Source organism: Triticum aestivum, chromosome 7B, assembly GCF_018294505.1.
Source record: "Triticum aestivum cultivar Chinese Spring chromosome 7B, IWGSC CS RefSeq v2.1, whole genome shotgun sequence".
Lineage (NCBI taxonomy): Eukaryota > Viridiplantae > Streptophyta > Magnoliopsida > Poales > Poaceae > Triticum > Triticum aestivum.
Window position 1 is genome coordinate 681323689 of NC_057813.1, and position 19502 is coordinate 681343190.

Genomic DNA, 19502 nt, shown 5'->3' on the forward strand with positions numbered 1-19502 from the left:
TCTTAGAAATAGGACCTCATAGATAAACGGCTGAAATAAAACTGAAAGCTAGACTGGTAGGGAATCGAACCAGTGAACTACTATTAGCTCGCGGCTAGCCAGTCGACCGCAGTCCTCGCGCAACGCGAACTGCTCCGGCGGGATCTCGACGGCGGGAGGGGATGCAGGCCCGACGAGGGTGGGTACCGGACGGCGGGAAGAGCTTGGAGACGATGAGCCGCCCGGGGCAGACGACGAGCCGCCCGTCCGCGACTCCCGAGGAGCCTGCACGACGACCTTCCAGTAGTCCTTCCCCTTCCAGAACCTAGCGCGGCCGACGATGTTCCAGCGGCCGCCCTCGTGCCGGCGGAGCTCATCCGGCGTCGCGCCGGGCCCCCTCGTCGGGTACCCATCGGCGGTCATGCGGAAGGCGTGCGGCAGATGGCAGCCCGGCGGCACCATCAGCCCGAGCCGGATGAGCTCGTCGGTCTCCAGCGTGCTCAGGCTCGTCGGCCACGAGCCGCCACTGCCGTCACTGCCACCGCTGCCGCCGGACGCCATGGATGCCGCCGGGAAGGGAGCACGTCGTCAGAGGGCGCGTCGTCGGTGGAGGGCGTCGGTGTGTGAGGTGAGTGGGGTGGGGGAGGCAGACGGGAGGGGAGTGGAGTGTTTAAGAACGAGCGTCGGTGGGTGGGGGAGGCAGACGGGCGTCGGTGGGTTCAAGAACCGCCCTTGACCGACGCCACGACGGCACGCAACCGCCCGTCCACACGTCGTGCCGTCTTTTTTTCTTTTTTCTTTTTTTTTTCTCTGACCGACACCACGACGCCACGCAACCGTCGCTCCACATGTCGTGTCGTCTTTTTTTCTTTGACTACGACTGGTCGTCGTCGTACATACGCAGACGGCCGCGTGTATGGGAGTCGACGTACAGCCCCGTCGCGCGGGCCGATCCTACCCTTTATACTGAAGGGGTACGGAGCGATCTCAGCCGTTGTTGTGTTTAGGGGGTTGTACCGAAGAAGAAGTGCGAGTTAAATCAATCAATCCTTCAAGAAATGATGACCGTGAGTTCTTCTCATTATCAAACAAGGGAACAATTTCCAAAGCAAATGTTTGGAGTAAAATGCAACATTTTATTATTATTTTTCGTGTTGTCTGAAGGACAAGGTGATATCCTGATTACATTGTTCCATACACAACCACCACAAGCAAACAAGGATAGTACACATGTAACTTGTGATAGAGCTCGTGCTAATGATAATAGGCATGTAACTTGTGACATTCTATTACTAGCATGTCCGCGTGCGGAATTAAATTATAAAACAGGAAGCTCATCCTTGACTGTATGAAGGAAGATAATTAAGTTTCCTGAAGTACACGCCAAGCTCGAACGCGACCAAATATATGTCCAACAACATACATGGTGGACTCTGTCGCAGGACAGCAGAAAGCTACCAAATCTGAATTCACGAGAAAAAACTCATGTGCATTCAGGACAAACTTTATCAGAAGCACTTCATCATCTTCTGTAGATGATTCCCCATAGCCGTAGCAGTCAGGTACACCAAGCACCTGAGAGTCCACCGTTACCACATTAGAAATTGATAAAGCAATGTCCAGAGGCTCAACAAGACAGCCTAGTTGTCCAAGCAACAGAAGCTACAACTAGTTAAAGCACCAACCAGATACTCAAAGCACACTCCAGCCCTGTCCTGAGCAAGATTAACCCAGTCAAGGCACCAACCGCCCCTGTCGATTTCTCTATTGAAAGATACCAATTTTCACCAGCGACAACAACCTTGCACGCAGGCCCTATATATATTATTTGAACTTATCAATGGTCAAAGTAAATCTCTAAATACAAATTAGGCCCTATATATCTGGATAGGAGTACATCACTAAGAGAAGCGCTGGAAGAGTTTAAACAGTTGGAATGTGTATGTTACCTGGGTGCCATTGTCCATCTGCTGATCCTCTACATCTGCCACTCCTTCCATCTCCTCTTTAAAACTTTCATTGTTCATCTGATCTATCACCTGAGTGATCCGACCATCTTTTGTAGCAAAATCTTTTGGGTCCTCAATGTTATCCACATCTTTCCCATCATCACCATGTTGACAGCCACCATTAAGACGGACTGCACAAAAAATATATATAACATCCATGCATGAAGAGGGAGTATATATGACTCAACACAACGACACTAGTAATCAACGAAAGTACAAGTCATATCAAAACCACTTTAAGCGTAGTCAGGCACGAAAAGTATCTGGTTTAAATAGTTGAAGGACTGAGTTTTAGTGGTTTCGGAGTTGCGGGACGATTTTTATACTTTTGCCAGAGTTCAAGGACGAAAAATATACTTTTCCCTTATTTAAATAAGATGCACTTCACTTAATTACCAGACTCTTCAGTAGAAATGACATTGCCTGCCGTTGTCATTGATAACATCATATCAGTAGGTGGTGCTACTGGGCTCTCACAATTTTCTGAAGGCTCACTTTCCACATCAATCTTTTTGGTCGTATCAGTACTTGTTGCCACAGAACTACTTTCTGTAGCAGAATCAGTTCCCATCAGGTCCTGAGCACCAACCATCTCAGAAGTTGTAGCAACTTGTACTGCACATAAAAGATGACACATACATGCATGAAGAGAGAGTGCATACAACTCAACACAACAGAAGAATCAACAAAAGTACTAGCAATTAAACTAAATAAGAGGCACGCCACTTATTACCAGACTCTCGGGTAGAAATAACATCAGGGGATGTTGTCACCATTAACGTGGTATCAGTAGGTGGTGCATCATGGCTCTCGGAATTCTGCGCAGGCTCACTTTCCACAGCCGTCGTATCCGTAGTTGTTGCCGCATGGCTAATTTCCACAGCAGCCTCGCTTCCCATGAAATGATCATCAACCATCTTTTTTGTGAAAAACAAGAGCCTGGGACGTCTGGGATGGTTCTTCGTTGCTCCTTCCCACTCCTGTTTTGTTTCCTTGCACACTCCATCATGGAGGGCTACCTCCTTCAGACATGGTAGGGACTGGATCTTCGTGCCACTAAAGCAGTTGAGATCCTTACACAGTAGCTGGAGAGACTCGAGGCATGGCAGAGCTCCCTCTTCGATTACCATCCCAGTCATAACTTCCACCACGACGCATAGGTGCCGCATGTTTCGGAGTATATCATGTCCGATGACGAGCATGTCTAGCTGGGTTGCAATGAGCTTCAGGTATTTCAGGCCTCTCACGCTACCCAGGGAAACAAGAATGTCAGCACTCAGCTGATGACGAGGGAATTGAAGGCACAACTTAGTGACACCACGTAGCATGGTAACAAACTGAGGCAGCTGGCTGCATATGTTGTTCCCTTGCAGCTTGAGTGATCTTAGATAGTAGGTTGTGTCCTTCTTCAGGGAGAAATTCTGTAAGTCTTGAGGCCATTCGTGGTTGAAGTTCATTGAGAGCGAAAGTGAAGTGTTTGAATCTGCGCCTCTCTCGACGAAGTCCTTGATGGCCTCTGAGAGATGACTGGAATTGTCAGAAGAATCAGTGCCTCTCCGCATGAACGTCTTGATGCCCTTTGAGACATGACTTGAGCTGTTTGCATCGGCGGTAGACTCGCACCATATTTTCACCTTAGTCAGCACCTTCATATGATTCATCACTTGTGCAAATCGTTGGCTCTTATTGTCGACAACAAATCCTGCTACTGTTTGCAGTTTACTATTCTCTTCCAACCAAGCATGTAGTTTATGCATTTTCCGGCCTCCTACACCTTGTGGGAGCTTAAACTTTCCAAACAGATGAAGTAAAGATGGCAGCTGCATGACTTGTGTGGGCATGATCTCTATATTCGTTCCTCTCAAATCGAGCGTCTCCAAAACTTGAAGCTTCCTGATCTCTTTGGGAAGAACCTTAACTGTAGCTGCGCCCCTGAGGCTTAGGTACCTGAGCAGAAACAAGTTGCTGCATATTGCCTTTAGGTGCTCGTCCTCCAAATGTTCATTGCACCCTTCCAAATCCAAGACTCGCATCAGTCTATACTTGGAGAAGTCCAAGACAGATTTGTGCGCTTTACCGAAGATTGTCAGAGACCGGACAAGATGCAAATTCTCTTGATCCATTTTGGAGCTTGCACCATGCAGAGAAAGCCAGCGGACATCACCGGATAGGGTAGCGTTATCGTACAACACAGTAACAAAGTTCTGACACATGGACTTGTGCATGATGAACTCGAGCATCATGCCGTGGGTTTGGCATGTCTTCACCTTTGTGATGTTGCTGCTGCTGGCATCAATAGGCTGAATGATACTCCGGTCGACCAGCTCATCAAAATTTCCTATAGCGGCACTCTCTGCTGGGATGAACCCTTCGGCTGACCATCTCCTTATCAGGCTTCCTCTCCTGACTGGACGACCAACGGGGAAAATACCCAGATATAGCAAGCAGTTCTTAACATCTTGGCTACCAAGGCTAGTGTAGCTACGAGTGAGCACATGCTTCATACTTGCTAACTTCTTATTATTCTCCAGATGTACGCCAAGGGTTTTACACAGAATTGCCCATCGTTCCCGTGTGCGATCACCATGCAATAACTTGCCTGTTGTAACAAGAGCAAGGGGTAGACCATCACATTTCTTTAGTGCTTCTGAACAGAGCTCAGTTTCACTCGCTAGTGGTGGGCACTGATCCAAGGAGGCTATCTCCATTAGCAATTGTTTAGAATGGTCCTCGTCAAGAGTTCTCATTACATAAACATGACCATTTGCAGAGCTGCATTCATTTGCTATGGTCTGAGTGGCCGTCGTAATGATTACTCTGTTACTATCCCCGGGAACCACAGGGAACGCATCTTTTACAACTTCCCAAAAATCTTCCCGCATGTCATCTATCACAATGATGAACCTATAAACGATAGAATGAGTTAGAACAAAACACATATATTTATTCTACTACAAAATCTAGTTACAGATACACTACTACATACAAAATGCTCTTTTCGAGGGCAACCATTTGAGGTAGGCAGTTTAGCCTGACCACTCAAAACATAAGCCTATCTGGGGCAGTTAGGCTTGGGCTAGGTCGTGAATCAGATTAATCAAAACTCAATACAAACAATCATAGGAAAAGAAGGTGTAGCGACATGGATCGCTGCATCGCCTCAAGGGAGTTGCTAGTGGGCCAGCCCAGTAGAAAATGCTTCTTGTGTTAGTTTGTTAGTTTGTTATGTACATTTCAATCATTGTTTTTCTTCCTTTTGTTTTATCATTTGTAATTTTGTTTTTATTTCAATGATTATTTTACTTAAACTTTAAAAAAGTTCACCACGCATTAAATTTGTTCATGTAATGTAAACAAATTGTCCATGTAATCTATAAAAATGTTCATATCATTCAAAAAGGGTCTCATCACATTAAAACAAATGTTCATGAATGTAAAACATTATAAAATGTAAAAATTTGTTCATTTAATTTTTATAAAAATTATACCATTCAAAAAAAGTTTGTAGCCTTTGAAAAAGTGGTCGTAACACTTTAAAATTGTTTCACATGTTTTCAAAAAATATTCTTGGTATTTATGAACAAATTAAATGTGTATTAAAAATATTCACCATTTATTTTAAGAATGTTCAATGTGCATTTGACAAATGCTCAACATTTATTCGGAAATATGTCCAATATGTATTGGGAAAATGCTCAACGTGTGTGTGAAAAATGTTCAGTGTGCATTTGACAAATGTTCAACATGTATTCCGATATATGTTCAACATGTATTTGAATATGTTCATTGTGTATTGAAAACATGTTCAGTGTATATACCAAAAAATGTTCAACATATATTAAAAAAAGTCAACATGTACTGGAAAAAGAAGAAGAAAGAAGGAAACCCCTGAAAAAACTGGTGAAAACTGATACAGAAAACTCAACAAAGAAGAAAAAAAAAACCCGGGTGAAAGCTTCTAAAACCGGTCCGAACCAGCACATAAAAGCTTCCCGAAAAACTAACGAAGTTACAGTAACACACATTATTGGTTGACCAATTAGAGGGAGCGCGAGAGGCAAGGCGAGTCAAGCGTAGGTCTCACAGTAAGTGCAACAGAAAGACAACATTAAGTATTGTTGAAGCATTCCTCTCCTAGCTTTTGTTTCTCTAACAGGCCAGCCCATGTGGGGCAGCCTTTTCTGCGTCGTTCGGCTTTGAGAAGCTTCTGGCCATTTTTTGATAGTTTTTTACCGGTTTACTCTTATATATATATATATATATATATATATATATATATTTATTTATTTGATTCATTTTATTTCATTTGTCTTTTAAAAATTTATGAAAAGTTTTTAAGTTGGGGATACTTTCCAAATTTTTGAATATTTCTCAAATTCTTGAATATTTTTTAGATTCATGAAGAGTTTACAAATTTCATGAACATTTTGAAAATCCATGATTTTTTAATTTTACCAACTTATTCAAACCCACTAAAAACCGGTGGTTCCCCCCCCCCCCCCCCCCCCCCCCCCCCCCAAACGAGCAGCAGAGGAGCGAGTAAAAGAAACAGGCGAAGCTAGTGTGCCGACCATGGTGAGCTGACAGAGCGAGAGACTTCAATGGGTCGTTGCCCAACATGCATTTTAGCGGCTGTTCGTCACTAAAGGCACTCAATAGGAGCTCCATTATGAAATGTCGCAAGCTCAACGCGTTGATGACCAACGCAGCAGCATGGGTCCATTATGGCCCATGAAGCGGCCTGCTCCGTGGAGATCTGGAGCGGGAGGAATTCTTTTTAAACTCATCATCCCTTTTTATTAGCTAGTAATTAAAACATTGTCTTTAACAAGCAAGGGTATGATGGCATCCCGTGCCTCATCAAACCAGGAACTAGGGGAAGAAAATTTACAGATTCTAGCTAGCTCATCAGCCACAACGCTATTAGCTTCCCTATGGCAATGCTCATAACGCACGCATGTGAAATCCTTTGCCATGTGGAAACAATCATCCAAAATTGCAGCAGAGGAGCCTGACGTATTTCCCCCATCCTGCATAGCCACTACTAGGGAAAAGCCTATACACAGGATCTTACCAGCAGCGAGTTTTAAAATAAAGCGTTGCTGCCATTTATCAGTAGCGCACTCCACCAGAACTCGCTGCTAAAATAAAAGTAGCAGTAGCGCGCCTTCACTAAGCCACGCTACTGCTACAATTCCCACGACCCCGCCACGAAGCTAGTTATAGCAGCAGCGCGTTAATTAGAAGGGCGCTACTGCTAGGTAGTTTAGCAGTAGCGCCTTTATCTATACCGCGCTACTGCTGAAACTAGCCATCTCCCACCACCCACGCTCTCCTCTATCCTATCCACACTCACACTCACACTCACTACTAGGGAAAAGCCTATACACAGAATCTTACCAGCAGCGCTCTTCAAAATACCACGCTACTGCTATTTAGCAGCAGCGCGTGTAGTCAAAACTCGCTGCTGACAGGAAAATAGCAGTAGTGCTCCACCGCATACAATGCTTCTGCTATAGTTGCCATGACCTCGCCCCCCCCGCTAGTTATAGCAGTAGCGCACTATACTAAACAACGCTACTGCTATTCAGATTAGCTGTAGCGCGTTTTGGCAAACGCGCTACAACTATCCCTACCTTATCCCCACGCGCACGACCGGCCCTCTCACTCACACTCTCACTCTCGCCCGCGTAACCGTCGTCGTGCGTCGCTGCCGCCGCCGCCTTCATCCGTCCGCCGCCGAGGTACTCCCCTCCTTCCGTCCCTCCTTCCTCCTCCTCGCACATCCTCCCTCCGCCTGCGGCCGCCCCTCCCTCCTCCGCCGCTGCCCTCCTCCCTCCGCCTGCGGCCGCCCCTCCTCCCTCCTCCGCCGGCAGCCCTCCTCCCACCGCCCTCGACCTCGCCGCCCCTAGCTACCTCTCCGTCGCCCCCCACCCCCTGCCACTAGTTAGTACTAGATTTAGTAGTAGTAGATGTTAATTTAGGGTTCATAGCTAGTACTAGATGTTGCTTAGTTAGTACTAGATTTTTAGTAGTAGTAGTGGTAGTTTAACTACTTTAGTTGTAGTTGAACTAGTTTAGTAAGTAAATTAATAAACTAGTTGAACTAGTTGAATTAATAGAAATAATGTATTTTTAGTAAGATAATTAATATAACTAGTTGAACTACTTTATTTTTAGAAAGAACTAGTTTTTTTCTATTTATAGTAAGTTTATATTTAGTAAGAACTAGTTGAATAAATAAAACTAGTTGAACATGTCATATTTGTTGTTATGTTTTAGTTTAAGCAATTATTTGGGATGTATTAGTGATAACTTATATGGTTTCAGGTGACCACCGTCGTCCCCGTCACTGAGCCCCTCCGACATCCCCGCCGTCGTCCCAGTCACCGACCCCCTCCGACATCGAGGTGAGACCAGCCAAATATCCTTGTATATCTTGTGTTGTTGCTCAAATAGGATATGTGGTTGCCCAAGTGGCCGTTCATGTTTAGTTTACATCTCCGAGTGGCCTATGTTTTGCCAAAGTGTTGATTAATTTCTGTTCCGACAAATTTCAGGCGCTCGATATGTCCTTTTTTAGCAAAGGTCATGCCGGATTTTGTCGTGAATTCTGGCATGACTTGTGCTAGAATATGTACAAGTTTAATCTTTGAATTATGATTGTAGGAAATGTCGTACTCGGACGACGACGGTCTCCCGGGGGAGTGTAGCTGGTGCCACGACGATCGAGGTATGTGCGACAGGTTCGTTCGGCTGGACGAAGATCGGCGCTTCAGCATTAAGCTCGAGGAGACCTTCGATTGTGAAACGGTACGCAATAACGACAAGTGTTTTTTTCATAATTAAGCATGACTTCAACTATTTCAACATCTAATTTTCATATTTTACAATTCTCCTAGCTTATCCCATGCCATGCAAGACGCTATGTCTTGAAGAGGATGGATTTTGAAGACCATGAAAATTTAGAAACAAAGAAAATACACCTAAGGACCCATCATGATATGGATTTTGAAGTAAATCTGTGCAATGCTCAGAGCGTAACCCATTTTGGTTGCCAAAATTGGAAAGCACTTTGCAAAATGTATGGTTTTTATGAGGTATGATTGTCACCATGGATCTTGGTGATCCTGACAGCAAGGAAGACAATATGGAAATTTGGGTCCTTGTTGATACGCTTCCGATTGTACCGCTATGTGAGTTTCTCAAACATAGTTATTAACTAATTTATATTGTTTACTTTAAAATAGTTGATAGCTTATTTTCATTGAAAGCTTATTTTGATTCTTCGAAGACTGTGCGGAAGATGGTAGATAAAACCCACTACGCTGATGGCACCGAATTAACGTATAAGGAGAAAAATTATCTGATCGCATTTTGTACTCTTCTTGAGAATTACAATGACTATTATCAAACTCCTTCAAATAATGGTGAATACGTGCCACTAGTGCATGTGTTGAACCACGATAACTTCTCTGGAGATACCTTGGTAAGATTTTTTACTATTACAACATCCGTGCATCTTTTGCATACTTCTAAAATTAGTACATCATTGCTAACGACGAAGTTATTATTATGTTTTTCAACAGAAACTCTCGATGGATTGTGTGCCTCATCTGATGTCTCTGCATGGTCGCCTCTCAGTTCTGAACATACTGCCAGGTAAATCTACGGAGCTCACCTGTGCATACCGGATTTCTAAAACCCGTGAACACATGATCATCAAAGAATGGAAGAAATGTATGGACATTCGCAAGGAGGTTCTTGGAAGTAACATTCAGCGAAAGGCAAGAATTGGAGATAGGCTAATCTCCATTCTCCATAATGGAGAGTCAGGGGATATCTTGTTTTTTGCTGTTTTACCTTAGAAAATGTAGTAGGTCTTAATCGAATGTAATAGGTCCTATGAGGTACAATATGTTTATTATGTGGTAATGTGTTAGAGTTGATAATGATGATATTGAGGAGGTGTTATGTGATGTCAATGATGAAAACGATGATCTTGAGGAGGTGTTATATGACAATGATGTATTATGATGATAAGTTGTTAATGATATGATGATGATGATGATATTATTATATCATGGGGTGAAAGAACCGTGGACTAGTTTCAAGTGGATGTCCATGTAATAACTCATTATGATGTAAAAACAATCTCTAAATTCCTGTTGTATGAAAACTTGTGTAAAGGTGTATGAATACAACATGAAATAGAAAAGAAATAAAATACTAAATAATAGTAGTAGCGCGGGAGAGGAGAAGCGCTACTACTAATTACCAGTAGCAATTTTCTGAAGAAGCGCTGCTACTAAGTCAATTTAGCAGTAGCGTGGGTCCAGACGCGCTATTGCTAAGCATTAGCTGTAGCGCCTTATCAGTATCGCTCCTCCCGCGCTACTGATAGGCCCAAAACCCGCGCTGCTGCTAGGCTTTTCCCTAGTAGTGACTCACTCGACCTCCCCCTCAACCCCCCCCCCCGCGCCGGTCTTCCCCCGCCGTCCGCCATCGCCTACCCCTCCTCCCTCTGCGTCGCCGTCACCTCCTCCTCCTCGTTGGACTCGGTACCGCCCTCCTCCTCTGTCCTCCCTCGACTCGCCGCCGGTCGGTTCCTCCTCGCTCCGCCCTTCCTCCTCCGTCCTACCCTCTCCTTGCTCCTCTAGTCGCCCCTCCTTCTCCCTCCTCCCTCCTCCATCCACAACCCCTCCTCCCTACTACATTTTTATTTAGTAGGCTAGTTCATATGCAACATTTTGATTTAGTTGATTTAGTAGGCTAGTTGATTTAGTTGATTTAGAACATTTTGATTTTGTTGATTTAGTAGGCAAGTTGATCTAGTAGGCTAGTTGATTTAGTTGATTTATAGAACATTTTGATTTAGTAGGCAAGTTGATTTAATAGGCTAGTTGATTTATAGAACATTTTGATTTAGTTGATTTAGTATCCTAGTTGATAGCTATGAAGATTTGGCACTTGGCTGTTGGTTCTATTCTAGAAGGTGTCAATAAGCTATGAAAATATAACTGAAGAAGAACCAAAAAAATCACATGCTACTGTTTGTGAAGTGGATCGTTAATCCTTTGCTCATATTGCTTTAGGAAAATGACGCCACCACCACCACCGCCATGTCGATTGTGCAAGTCAAGGTGCGCCAGCAGCCTTGCAACTGGCAAGTTGTTCGGCATCTACTTCCAGCCGAGTTTTCGTCATGCGGCGGTAAGAAATTATATGAAATGTAACAACTATTTTATTTTTAGTGTTGGCATTACTCCATTGTGTCATTTTGCTTTTTTTACACAGATCGTCTCATGCAATGACAGGACACACTGTGACATTTGAGGCTCCTGAGGGGCTGTACACTATGGAGGTCGAGAAAGGACGAAATATTTCGTAGATTGGAGGAGATGGATGGGCCCGTTGCCTCGCCCGCATGCGTCTTACTGGTGGTGAGTTGATCAGCTTCTCCTTCAGAGCAGAAAGACCCAAGCTGGCTGTCATTTATATCAACCTGGTGGAAGATGATGAAGATGACAAAGATGATGAAGATAATGAGCACCCACTCGATTAAGATGATGAGGACCCACTTCATGAAGCCATCGTAGCTCAAAGAATGAGGCTGAGCGAGGAGGAGGTGTGCAACCTATGGGACATAATTCCGCCACGTGCTGACTTTGTCGGGGTACCATTCGTGACCCGCTTGACAAGTACCATGGTCGATCGACATGATGTGGTATGTTATACTTATAAATGCAAATTATCCGATGATATGCTTAGTGTAGAGTCCAATGATATGTTGTGTGGAATCTAGTCGATGATATGCCTTAGTGTAGAGTTCGATCACATGCTTATTAGTGTAGAATCTAAGGAACTATTAATAGTGTAGATAATCCATATATACTTATTTGCAAGAGTATGTGCGAGGCTATTTATTAATTGATATATTTTCTTATTCAGAAATTGGCAAAGAGCCTATCTGTGAGTTATGGTATCGAGCCTGATGAAGAAGGCTCAGCTGGACTACGCCTTACCACAAGGGGCTCCGTCACAACCTGTACTTACCGCGTGGACACGGACGGTCACACACACTTAAACTCGGTTGGGTGGAGAAGATTCCTCGATGGCAAGAATCTTCGTGTTGGACAGACCATCCTAATTACTATCAGGAACACCAACCGCCCAGGCTTGAGGATGATGATCGTCTTCGATATCATCTAGAACTACATATGTGTGTGTGGCTATATCATCTAGAACTACATATGATGATCATCGTCGATATCATCTAGAACTACATATGATGATCGTCGTCAATATCATCTAGAACTACATATGATGATCGTGGTCGATATCACCTAGTACTGCTTGAGGATGCATGTTGACTATATATGAAATTGTTATCTAGTACTCCCTTCGTTCCAAATTACTCGTCGTGGTTTGAACCACGACGAGTAATTTGGAACGGAGGGAGTACTAACTAGTACCTATAATGCTTTATGAAATTGATATCTAGTAGTACCTAGTATCTGGAAATTGCAGTTTATTGAAACCAAAACGGGGTAGGAAGCGGGGGGGGGGGGGGGGCATGATGAAAGATATAGTAGTAGCGAGGGGCTAGGAAACCGCTACAACTAACTAATAGTAGCGCGTTCCAGAAAAGCGCTGCTGATATAGTCAACAGTAGTAGCACGGGTGCTGACCGTGCTACTACTAACAGTTAGCTGTAGCGCCGTAGTAGTAGCGCGGCTGCCCGCGCCGCTGCTAGCCTCAAAGCCGAAGTTGCCAGATTTAAACCAAACCGGAGTGCTAGAGCTTCTGCCATGAACACATCTGTACAGACCCCAGCTACATTGTTATTTGCTACCAAGAACAGCCCCTTACAATCAAGCAAAACAGCACCCACAGTTCCTTGAAGTGAATCAGCATCAAAGGAGGCATCGACGTTCAGTTTGACATATCCTGCTGGTGGTCTTTGCCATGGGTTTCTCTTTTCTTTTGCGGAACTACTAGCAGCCGCCGAGAAATTCTCAATAGACAGAACAATTTGGTTTGGTTGTTGAGTGTGTTCCCCATGAACCAGCTTCCTCCTTTCCCACCACAAGAACCAGCATGTGATAGCAATGATCAAAGGTCCCTTTCCTTGCCCTAGAACCAATGTCTCATTTGCAGGAACAGATAGCAAATATTCAAGAACAGCTTCTCCTGCTCGGTCGACAGAGCATCCCCGCTCAATCACCTCCTGGAGACCCAGCATATACCATACTTGCTTTGCTTTTGGGCATAAAAAGAGCATGTGCTTAACACTTTCAGCTTCTTCGCAAGCAGGACACTTCGTGGATAGTTTCATATGCCGATCTGCTAAGTTTACACGGCAAGGAAGGGTGCCATGTAGAGTTCTCCAGAGAAAGATCTTTATCTTAGCTGGACATGGAAGTTTCCAAATGAATTCCATATCGGGTTTGAAGCTGCAGCACTTGGACCGGGAGGAACATAATGGCACACTACCGTTGTAAATGCGCAGCTATGATTGATGTTTAAAAATAGACAAGAGAAAAATACCACTCATGAGGGCATTATTTCGAGGCAAAGGGAGTGACCAGATAATGACGACATTTGTGCTCAGGCACATATTCGCCTCTTTTTCTCGCACCTTACTTTGGGGCAAAACTAGTTAACGTCTTAGGACTTGTACAATGGTGTTATCTTAAGAATGTTATATAGGAAATTTTTTGAGGTGAAAGAGAGACAAAAGTAGAAAAAAAGCCTGTAATCTCTAAATTAAGAGACGATCTTTTAGCAAAGATATCCCTCACCACATATTTAGGTACATCTAATTGCTAGAGATAAGATTCAATATCATCTTTAGATTACATGACAGATTTAAGATAAGTGATTGCGGGGCCTGCAAAAAGTCGTCTGATCTGCATGTGAAGGCATCCTGAAAACGCGCTGCCAACACACGGTAAGCGAGCTTGTTCACTTGATTCGGTTCCTGTGGGAGACTTCTTTTTTCCTGGTAGCACAATGCTCGAGTTCCAATAGGATTAGGATTAGGGTCCACTTGTTCAACACGATGCGTGATTGCAGAGTTTTCTAAACCGTGCTTGAACACACAGGGCGGAGAAGAGAATAAGAAAGGGATGCGTTGGTACTCTTAAGCATAGTACTGTTACATTTACTTGAGAGCTTTCTGTAATGTAAGGCATTAGGTCTAATTGTGTGCATGGATCAAACTGTGCGCACATAATCTAAGGCATGTAATGTGATGAATAAACAAAAGATACAATTTTATTAGCTATATGTGAAGTGTGGCGGTAATGTGCTATGTCCTATGTGATGTGCAATTAGGGAGAAAAATGAGTTGACAAAATCAACCGAAACATGAAGGGTGAACGATATGTATACCTCTTTGTCTGAAGGAACCTTCTTATGGTTGCACGGAGCTTGTTCATGGTGCAGGAGCTGCCTGCACTTCCACCACTATTGCCAACGGTCGGATGCTTCTCAAGTTTCCGGAGTATCTCTGTGAGAACAGCCTTTGCGCGCTTGTCTGAAGCACAAACCCAAGCGCATGCTTGGTATTGGTTCTTGATCGTGTCGTAGGCTTGCCTGGCAAGGAGAGTCTTCCCTATGCCACCGAATCCGACTATGGAGATCACCTTCACCTTGAGCTCCTTAGCTTGTTGGCCTTGCGCCGTTTCACTTATCATCTCCATGACCTCATCCCTGGCTGCCTTCAAGCCCACATGTAGGCTAGCAGTCGAAAGGGCGGTGTCCGCCTCCGTCTCCTCGTCCGTCTCCATCTCCTCATCAGGCGCATCTGGATCCAAGGTGTTGGATCCACCGCCACCGCCTCCGCCTCCGCCTCCATACAACTCCTTGTCGGTGTATTTTCTCCTCAGCTCGAATATATCATTTGATGTCTTCCTGAGATCACGGATCGCCTTGGCAAACTTGTTACGGACCTTCCGTGTCTTCACCCTGTGGTACTTCCGACGGGGCCACGACACGCCGGTCTTGAGCGGCATGCGGTGTATGAAGCTGTCGATGCAGTCGTCAATGGCGCACGCCAAGTCACGCACCATATTGATCCATTGCTTATGAGGTTCGTTGCCGCTCCACGGGGGACGGTCGATGTTGTCTTGCTTGATGGTGGCAGAAATTATGTTGGACTCTCTTTTGATGTGCTCGATGTCATGCACCAGATCTGCCCGCAGCTTCTGATTTTTCAGCAAAAAATCCGCAAGCTTAGGCCCCATCCTACCGACCATGGTGCCGGCCACGGTGGCAACCGCGGCTACTTCCCCCATCTCCACAGCACCTTCTCTTGATTGATCAGACCATTAACGGCGCTGGTTCTTGCCTTTCCTCTCTCTCGCCTGCAAGGAATTTCGTGGACACAATGAAGTTCAGCAGCTCATCTGAGAAGCCATGGAAGGATCAAGGAGAGGAGACCTACAGTATTATTAGCAATAATACTGCCAACCCATCACATCAAATCAACCGCATAGATTAGTATAGAAGAAACGCGGTCAGAGCATCCCTGCCTAGTCAAGTCCCACTCCCATCCAAACACGGTGGGCGCACACTTCAAACAATCTGTTCACAGGCCAGCTCATTTTTCTCTTTAAGAATTGTCAACCAGACGTGCATTCTGCAGCTGTGCTGTTTGCATCGTAGCTTCTCTGCGTAAGAGCATCTCCAGCCGTTCGGACCCCGCGCCTGAAATATCGCCGTCTGGGGGCGCGCCGGCGATATTTTCGGCATGGGGCCGGGTGATTTCCTAACCGCTGCCCAAGCCCAACCCAGACGCCGTCTTTTTAATAAATAATTTCAGCTAAACACGACAAAATTGGGCCAAATTCAACCCAAATTAGGCGATTTCATTGATATTTGTACATAAAAACTTAAAAACATAATTTAAAACTAAAAAACATAAAACCGTCGGCCTCCTTCTTCACGCCACCGCCGTCCATGCTGCACCCCTGGCCTGCGTTGCTTTGGCGGACGGGTTTGGTTAGCGGCGGTGGTGCGTCCTTGTCGTCACTGTCCTCGAGGACGATGGCGCCTCCCTCGTCGCGCCCGCGGCGACAAGCGGCGAACTCCTCGAGGGCGCGGCGCTGACGCTCCGTCTCCAGTCGGACGCAGTCCTCGCACACCCACTTGATTGCGTCCTCTTCGTCCAAGGCAGCCACGTCGCCGTGCTCGCTCTTCACAGCGACGAGCCCCGGCTCTATCTTGGGCTTGACGAGGCGGGAGGAGGAGGAGCCACGGCCGCCCTTGTTGATGCAGAGAGCGCCGCCGCGGGTGCGCCGGCCGGGCGGCATCTCCATGGGCTCGGGCTTGACACCAGAGAGCGTCGACAATCCGGACGAGCGGGAGTGGGAGGAGGAGGAGGAGGAGGAGGACAAACCACTCGCCATCGGCCGCGGCAGCCAAATGCCGCAGCCGCAGGTGCGCCGGCCGAGCGGCATCTCCATGGGCTCAGGCTTGACGCCGGCGAGCGCCGACAATCCGAACGAGCGGGAGTGGGAGGAGGAGGACAAACCACTCGCCATCGGCCGCGGCAGCCAAATGCCGCCGCCGCGGGTGCGCCGGCCGAGCGACATCTCCATGGGCTCGGGCTTGACGCCGGCGCGCACCGATAATCCGGACGAGCGGGAGTGGGAGGAGGAGGAGGAGGACAAACCACTCGCCATCGGCCGCGGCAGCCAAATGTCGTTACCGCTCCGGCGGGGGGCAGGCATCGGGGCCGCCGGGTACTCGGGCGGTGGTTTGTTGCCGCCCTCGAGGTGCTCGAGGACGAAGTGCACCGTCCGCCCGGGGATGCCCCACCACAGGCGACGGCCGTCGGCTTGTGGCGCCCCCTCACCAGCGTGTTGTTGGTGGAGGCGAGCTGCTCCTCGTGGCGGCGTTGGAGTACGCCGCCCAGCTGGCGTGGTTGTCGGCGATGCACTCCGGGCGGCCATGCACCTCCTCCGACAGGGAGGCCCGGACGCGCTCGATCTCGTCGTGGAAGTTGGCGGGGTGCTCGGCGTCGGGCTGCCGGGGGACTGGGACGCATCTGGCGCTGAGCCTCCACCGCCCCGGCGCGCACATGTCAGGCGGCGCCGGGTAGTTGGGCTGGTGGAGGAGGTGCGCCTCCCACTCGTGCAGGGTGCGGCGGCCAAAGCCGTTGGCCGCCGCACCGTCCCTGGGGAAGCACTCGCCCATCAGGAGGTTGTAGACTCGATGACTAGTGTCAGGGGGAGACAGACGGGATGGGGCGGCGGCGAGGAGAGAGGAACTGCGGGCGAAGGTGAGTGCGGCCACCGACGAGGATGGGGTGGCTTTTATAGCTGCCGGGGGGGGGGGGGTGGCAGCAGACGTGTGTGTACGTGTGGTGGGAGGGGGACGACGTGTCGCCGGGCAATTACTGCGCCGCCCATGGGGAATCAATGGAAGGCTGATCGGCGGCAGCCTTGGCTTTGATTCCGCACGGGAAATGAGGCGATGAGGAAGACGAGATGCGGCTGGTCACTGACACGGCGGGCCCGCGGGACTTTCGCGCCAAAAACGCTTCCCCCGGTGCCTCCCAGGCGCACCCCAGGACGCTGGGTTCGGCCTGGGTCTGCCGGCGCCAATTTCGGTCCTAACCGGCGAAATTTGGGCTACTAGGGACGCGACTGGGCCGATTTTTACACGCCGACGGTAAAAAAGGGCCTGGGGGGCCTGTTGGGGGGGGGGGGGGGGGGGGAGTGGAGATGCTCTAACCCATAGTCTCGCTCCCGCCGGTGTTGACTTGCACATCAGGAGTTTAGGTGTACATTTTCTCTGTTGTACCATATATCTTTCTATCTATCTACTACCTCCATTCCTACATATAAGACGTTGGGGCAGCTTAATTTAAACTGCGTCAATAAACTGGGCCGTTCGAAGTTAGAAATGACAGAAAACGAACGGCAAGGATTGACCCATTCAAAGTTATGATATTTCAACGGCAGAGATACATCAAGTAAAAATCCAATCTGCTGCCTGTATCACAAGAGTCCCGCTCTCATATGACTAGAATCAGTTTTTGTTTTGCCGGTGACTAGAATCTGTTTAGGAATTTACTATGGATGTAGCAAGGTGGCCCTTGCAAACTTGAAGGCATCATCTTTTAGTTGGTCCGAAGTGTACAGATTTTCTTTTTATTTTATGCAGATTATTTTTCACTCCTATTTACCCCTTCATTCCATATAGTATTAGTAATAGACAACAATCTACACCATTAAGTTGTATGTATATGAACATATCACTATGTTGATAATAAATAGGAGAACACTATGATTCAGCCGACGGATCACACGTAGTGCGTCTGCCGCCTCCTACATCCAACACGTGTCCTTATGTACTCTCCACCTCACACTCGCAACCATGGCTGCTACTCGAGCGTGCACATACTCCCCTCTCGCCATCCATCATCGCTTCGAACGACGATGCTATTTTATACTTTTCGCAACAAATGCTTTGTTGCAAAAGTTGTTCCGCCACATCATCTCTGTTGCATAAATTTTCTTGATTCGCATCGCAGACGACATCATCTTTTCAGAGAAAATATTTTCTGCAACATTATTCATGTTGCAAAAGTCCTCCCGCAACATCATCTATGTTGCAAAAAAGGTGAAGACGAAAAATAATAATTCTGCAACACCACCATTGTTGCAAAAGTCCTCATGCAACATCATTTATGTTGTAAAAAAATCTGAATAAAATAAATAAAAATATTAGGGCGAAATTAACGCTTCGGTGGTTTTGTAACAAAGCAATTGTTGTAGAGTGAGTTGTGCAACATCTACCTTGTTGCAATTTCAGACGCACCTCATTTGGGGGATTGGGTGGCTATTTGTGCTTTAATCCAACGAGGCGGGAGGTGGCGGATCTTTTAAATAGATCAACCGGACAATGCGTAGCGCGGCCCTAATAAATAACAAAATGAATTGAAACTATTAATTTGAAATGAATCTAATGATATCTCACTCCCATGCCACTCCCTCGCGGCACCGGGGCACCACAACCATAGCAACCCACGGCTCCATTCTCCCCTCTCCTCCCCTACCATCGCCGACGCGCGGTATCGGTTGCGGTGGGATCGCTCTCTGGAGGCAGACAACTCCTTAGCGTCACGGATCTGCTTGTGGTGGCGGATGCACGGGGCAGGTGGCAGTGTCCTAGATTAGGGGGTGCTCACCACGTCGGCCTGCCAATCATGGACTGGGCCGAGGACCCTGTCGGGAACATAGCATGCAATTTCAAAATTTTCCTACGATCACGGAAGATCTATCTAGGAGATGCATAGCAACAAGAGGGGGAGAGTGTGTCCATGTATCCTCGTAGACCGAAAGCGGAAGCGTTATGTTAACGTGGTTGATGTAGTCGAATGTCTTCACGATCCAACCGATCCAAGTACCGAACGTACGGCAACTCCGAGATCAGCACACGTTCAACTCAATGACGTCCCTCGAACTCTTGATCCAGCAGAGGGTCGAGGGAGAGTTCCGT

General features: G+C 46.9%; 1 protein-coding gene across 2 annotated transcripts; it reads right to left on the reverse strand.

Annotated features, from left to right (window-relative positions):
* Nucleotides 1-1212: 1212 nt before the first annotated feature.
* On the reverse strand, nucleotides 1213-15396 carry LOC123161223 (disease resistance protein RGA4). Of its 2 annotated transcripts, XR_006480609.1 has the most exons (6): nucleotides 14385-15396; nucleotides 2722-4892; nucleotides 2385-2603; nucleotides 1929-2119; nucleotides 1665-1794; nucleotides 1213-1554 (listed from the first exon to the last, which is right to left on the reverse strand). XR_006480609.1 is itself a non-coding variant. In XM_044579071.1 (5 exons), exons 1-5 carry the CDS (start codon nucleotides 15287-15289, stop codon nucleotides 1744-1746), a joined length of 3537 nt encoding a protein of 1178 aa, XP_044435006.1. In that variant the 5' UTR covers nucleotides 15290-15396; the 3' UTR covers nucleotides 1213-1743. The 2 variants fall into 2 exon arrangements, 1 of the variants encoding a protein (XP_044435006.1); XM_044579071.1 differs by having other exon boundaries at nucleotides 1213-1794.
* Between the last annotated feature and the right edge of the window lie 4106 nt (nucleotides 15397-19502).

Coding starts and splice junctions, on each gene's coding strand:
- LOC123161223 (XM_044579071.1), bottom strand. CDS start 15,289: ATGGGGGAAGTAGCCGCGGTTGCCACCGTGGCCGGCACCATGGTCGGT. Junction 2,120..2,384: donor CATTTCTACTGAAGAGTCTG/GTAATTAAGTGA, acceptor TTTTTTGTGCAG/TCCGTCTTAATGGTGGCTGT. Junction 1,795..1,928: donor AGATGGACAATGGCACCCAG/GTAACATACACA, acceptor TAATATATATAG/GGCCTGCGTGCAAGGTTGTT.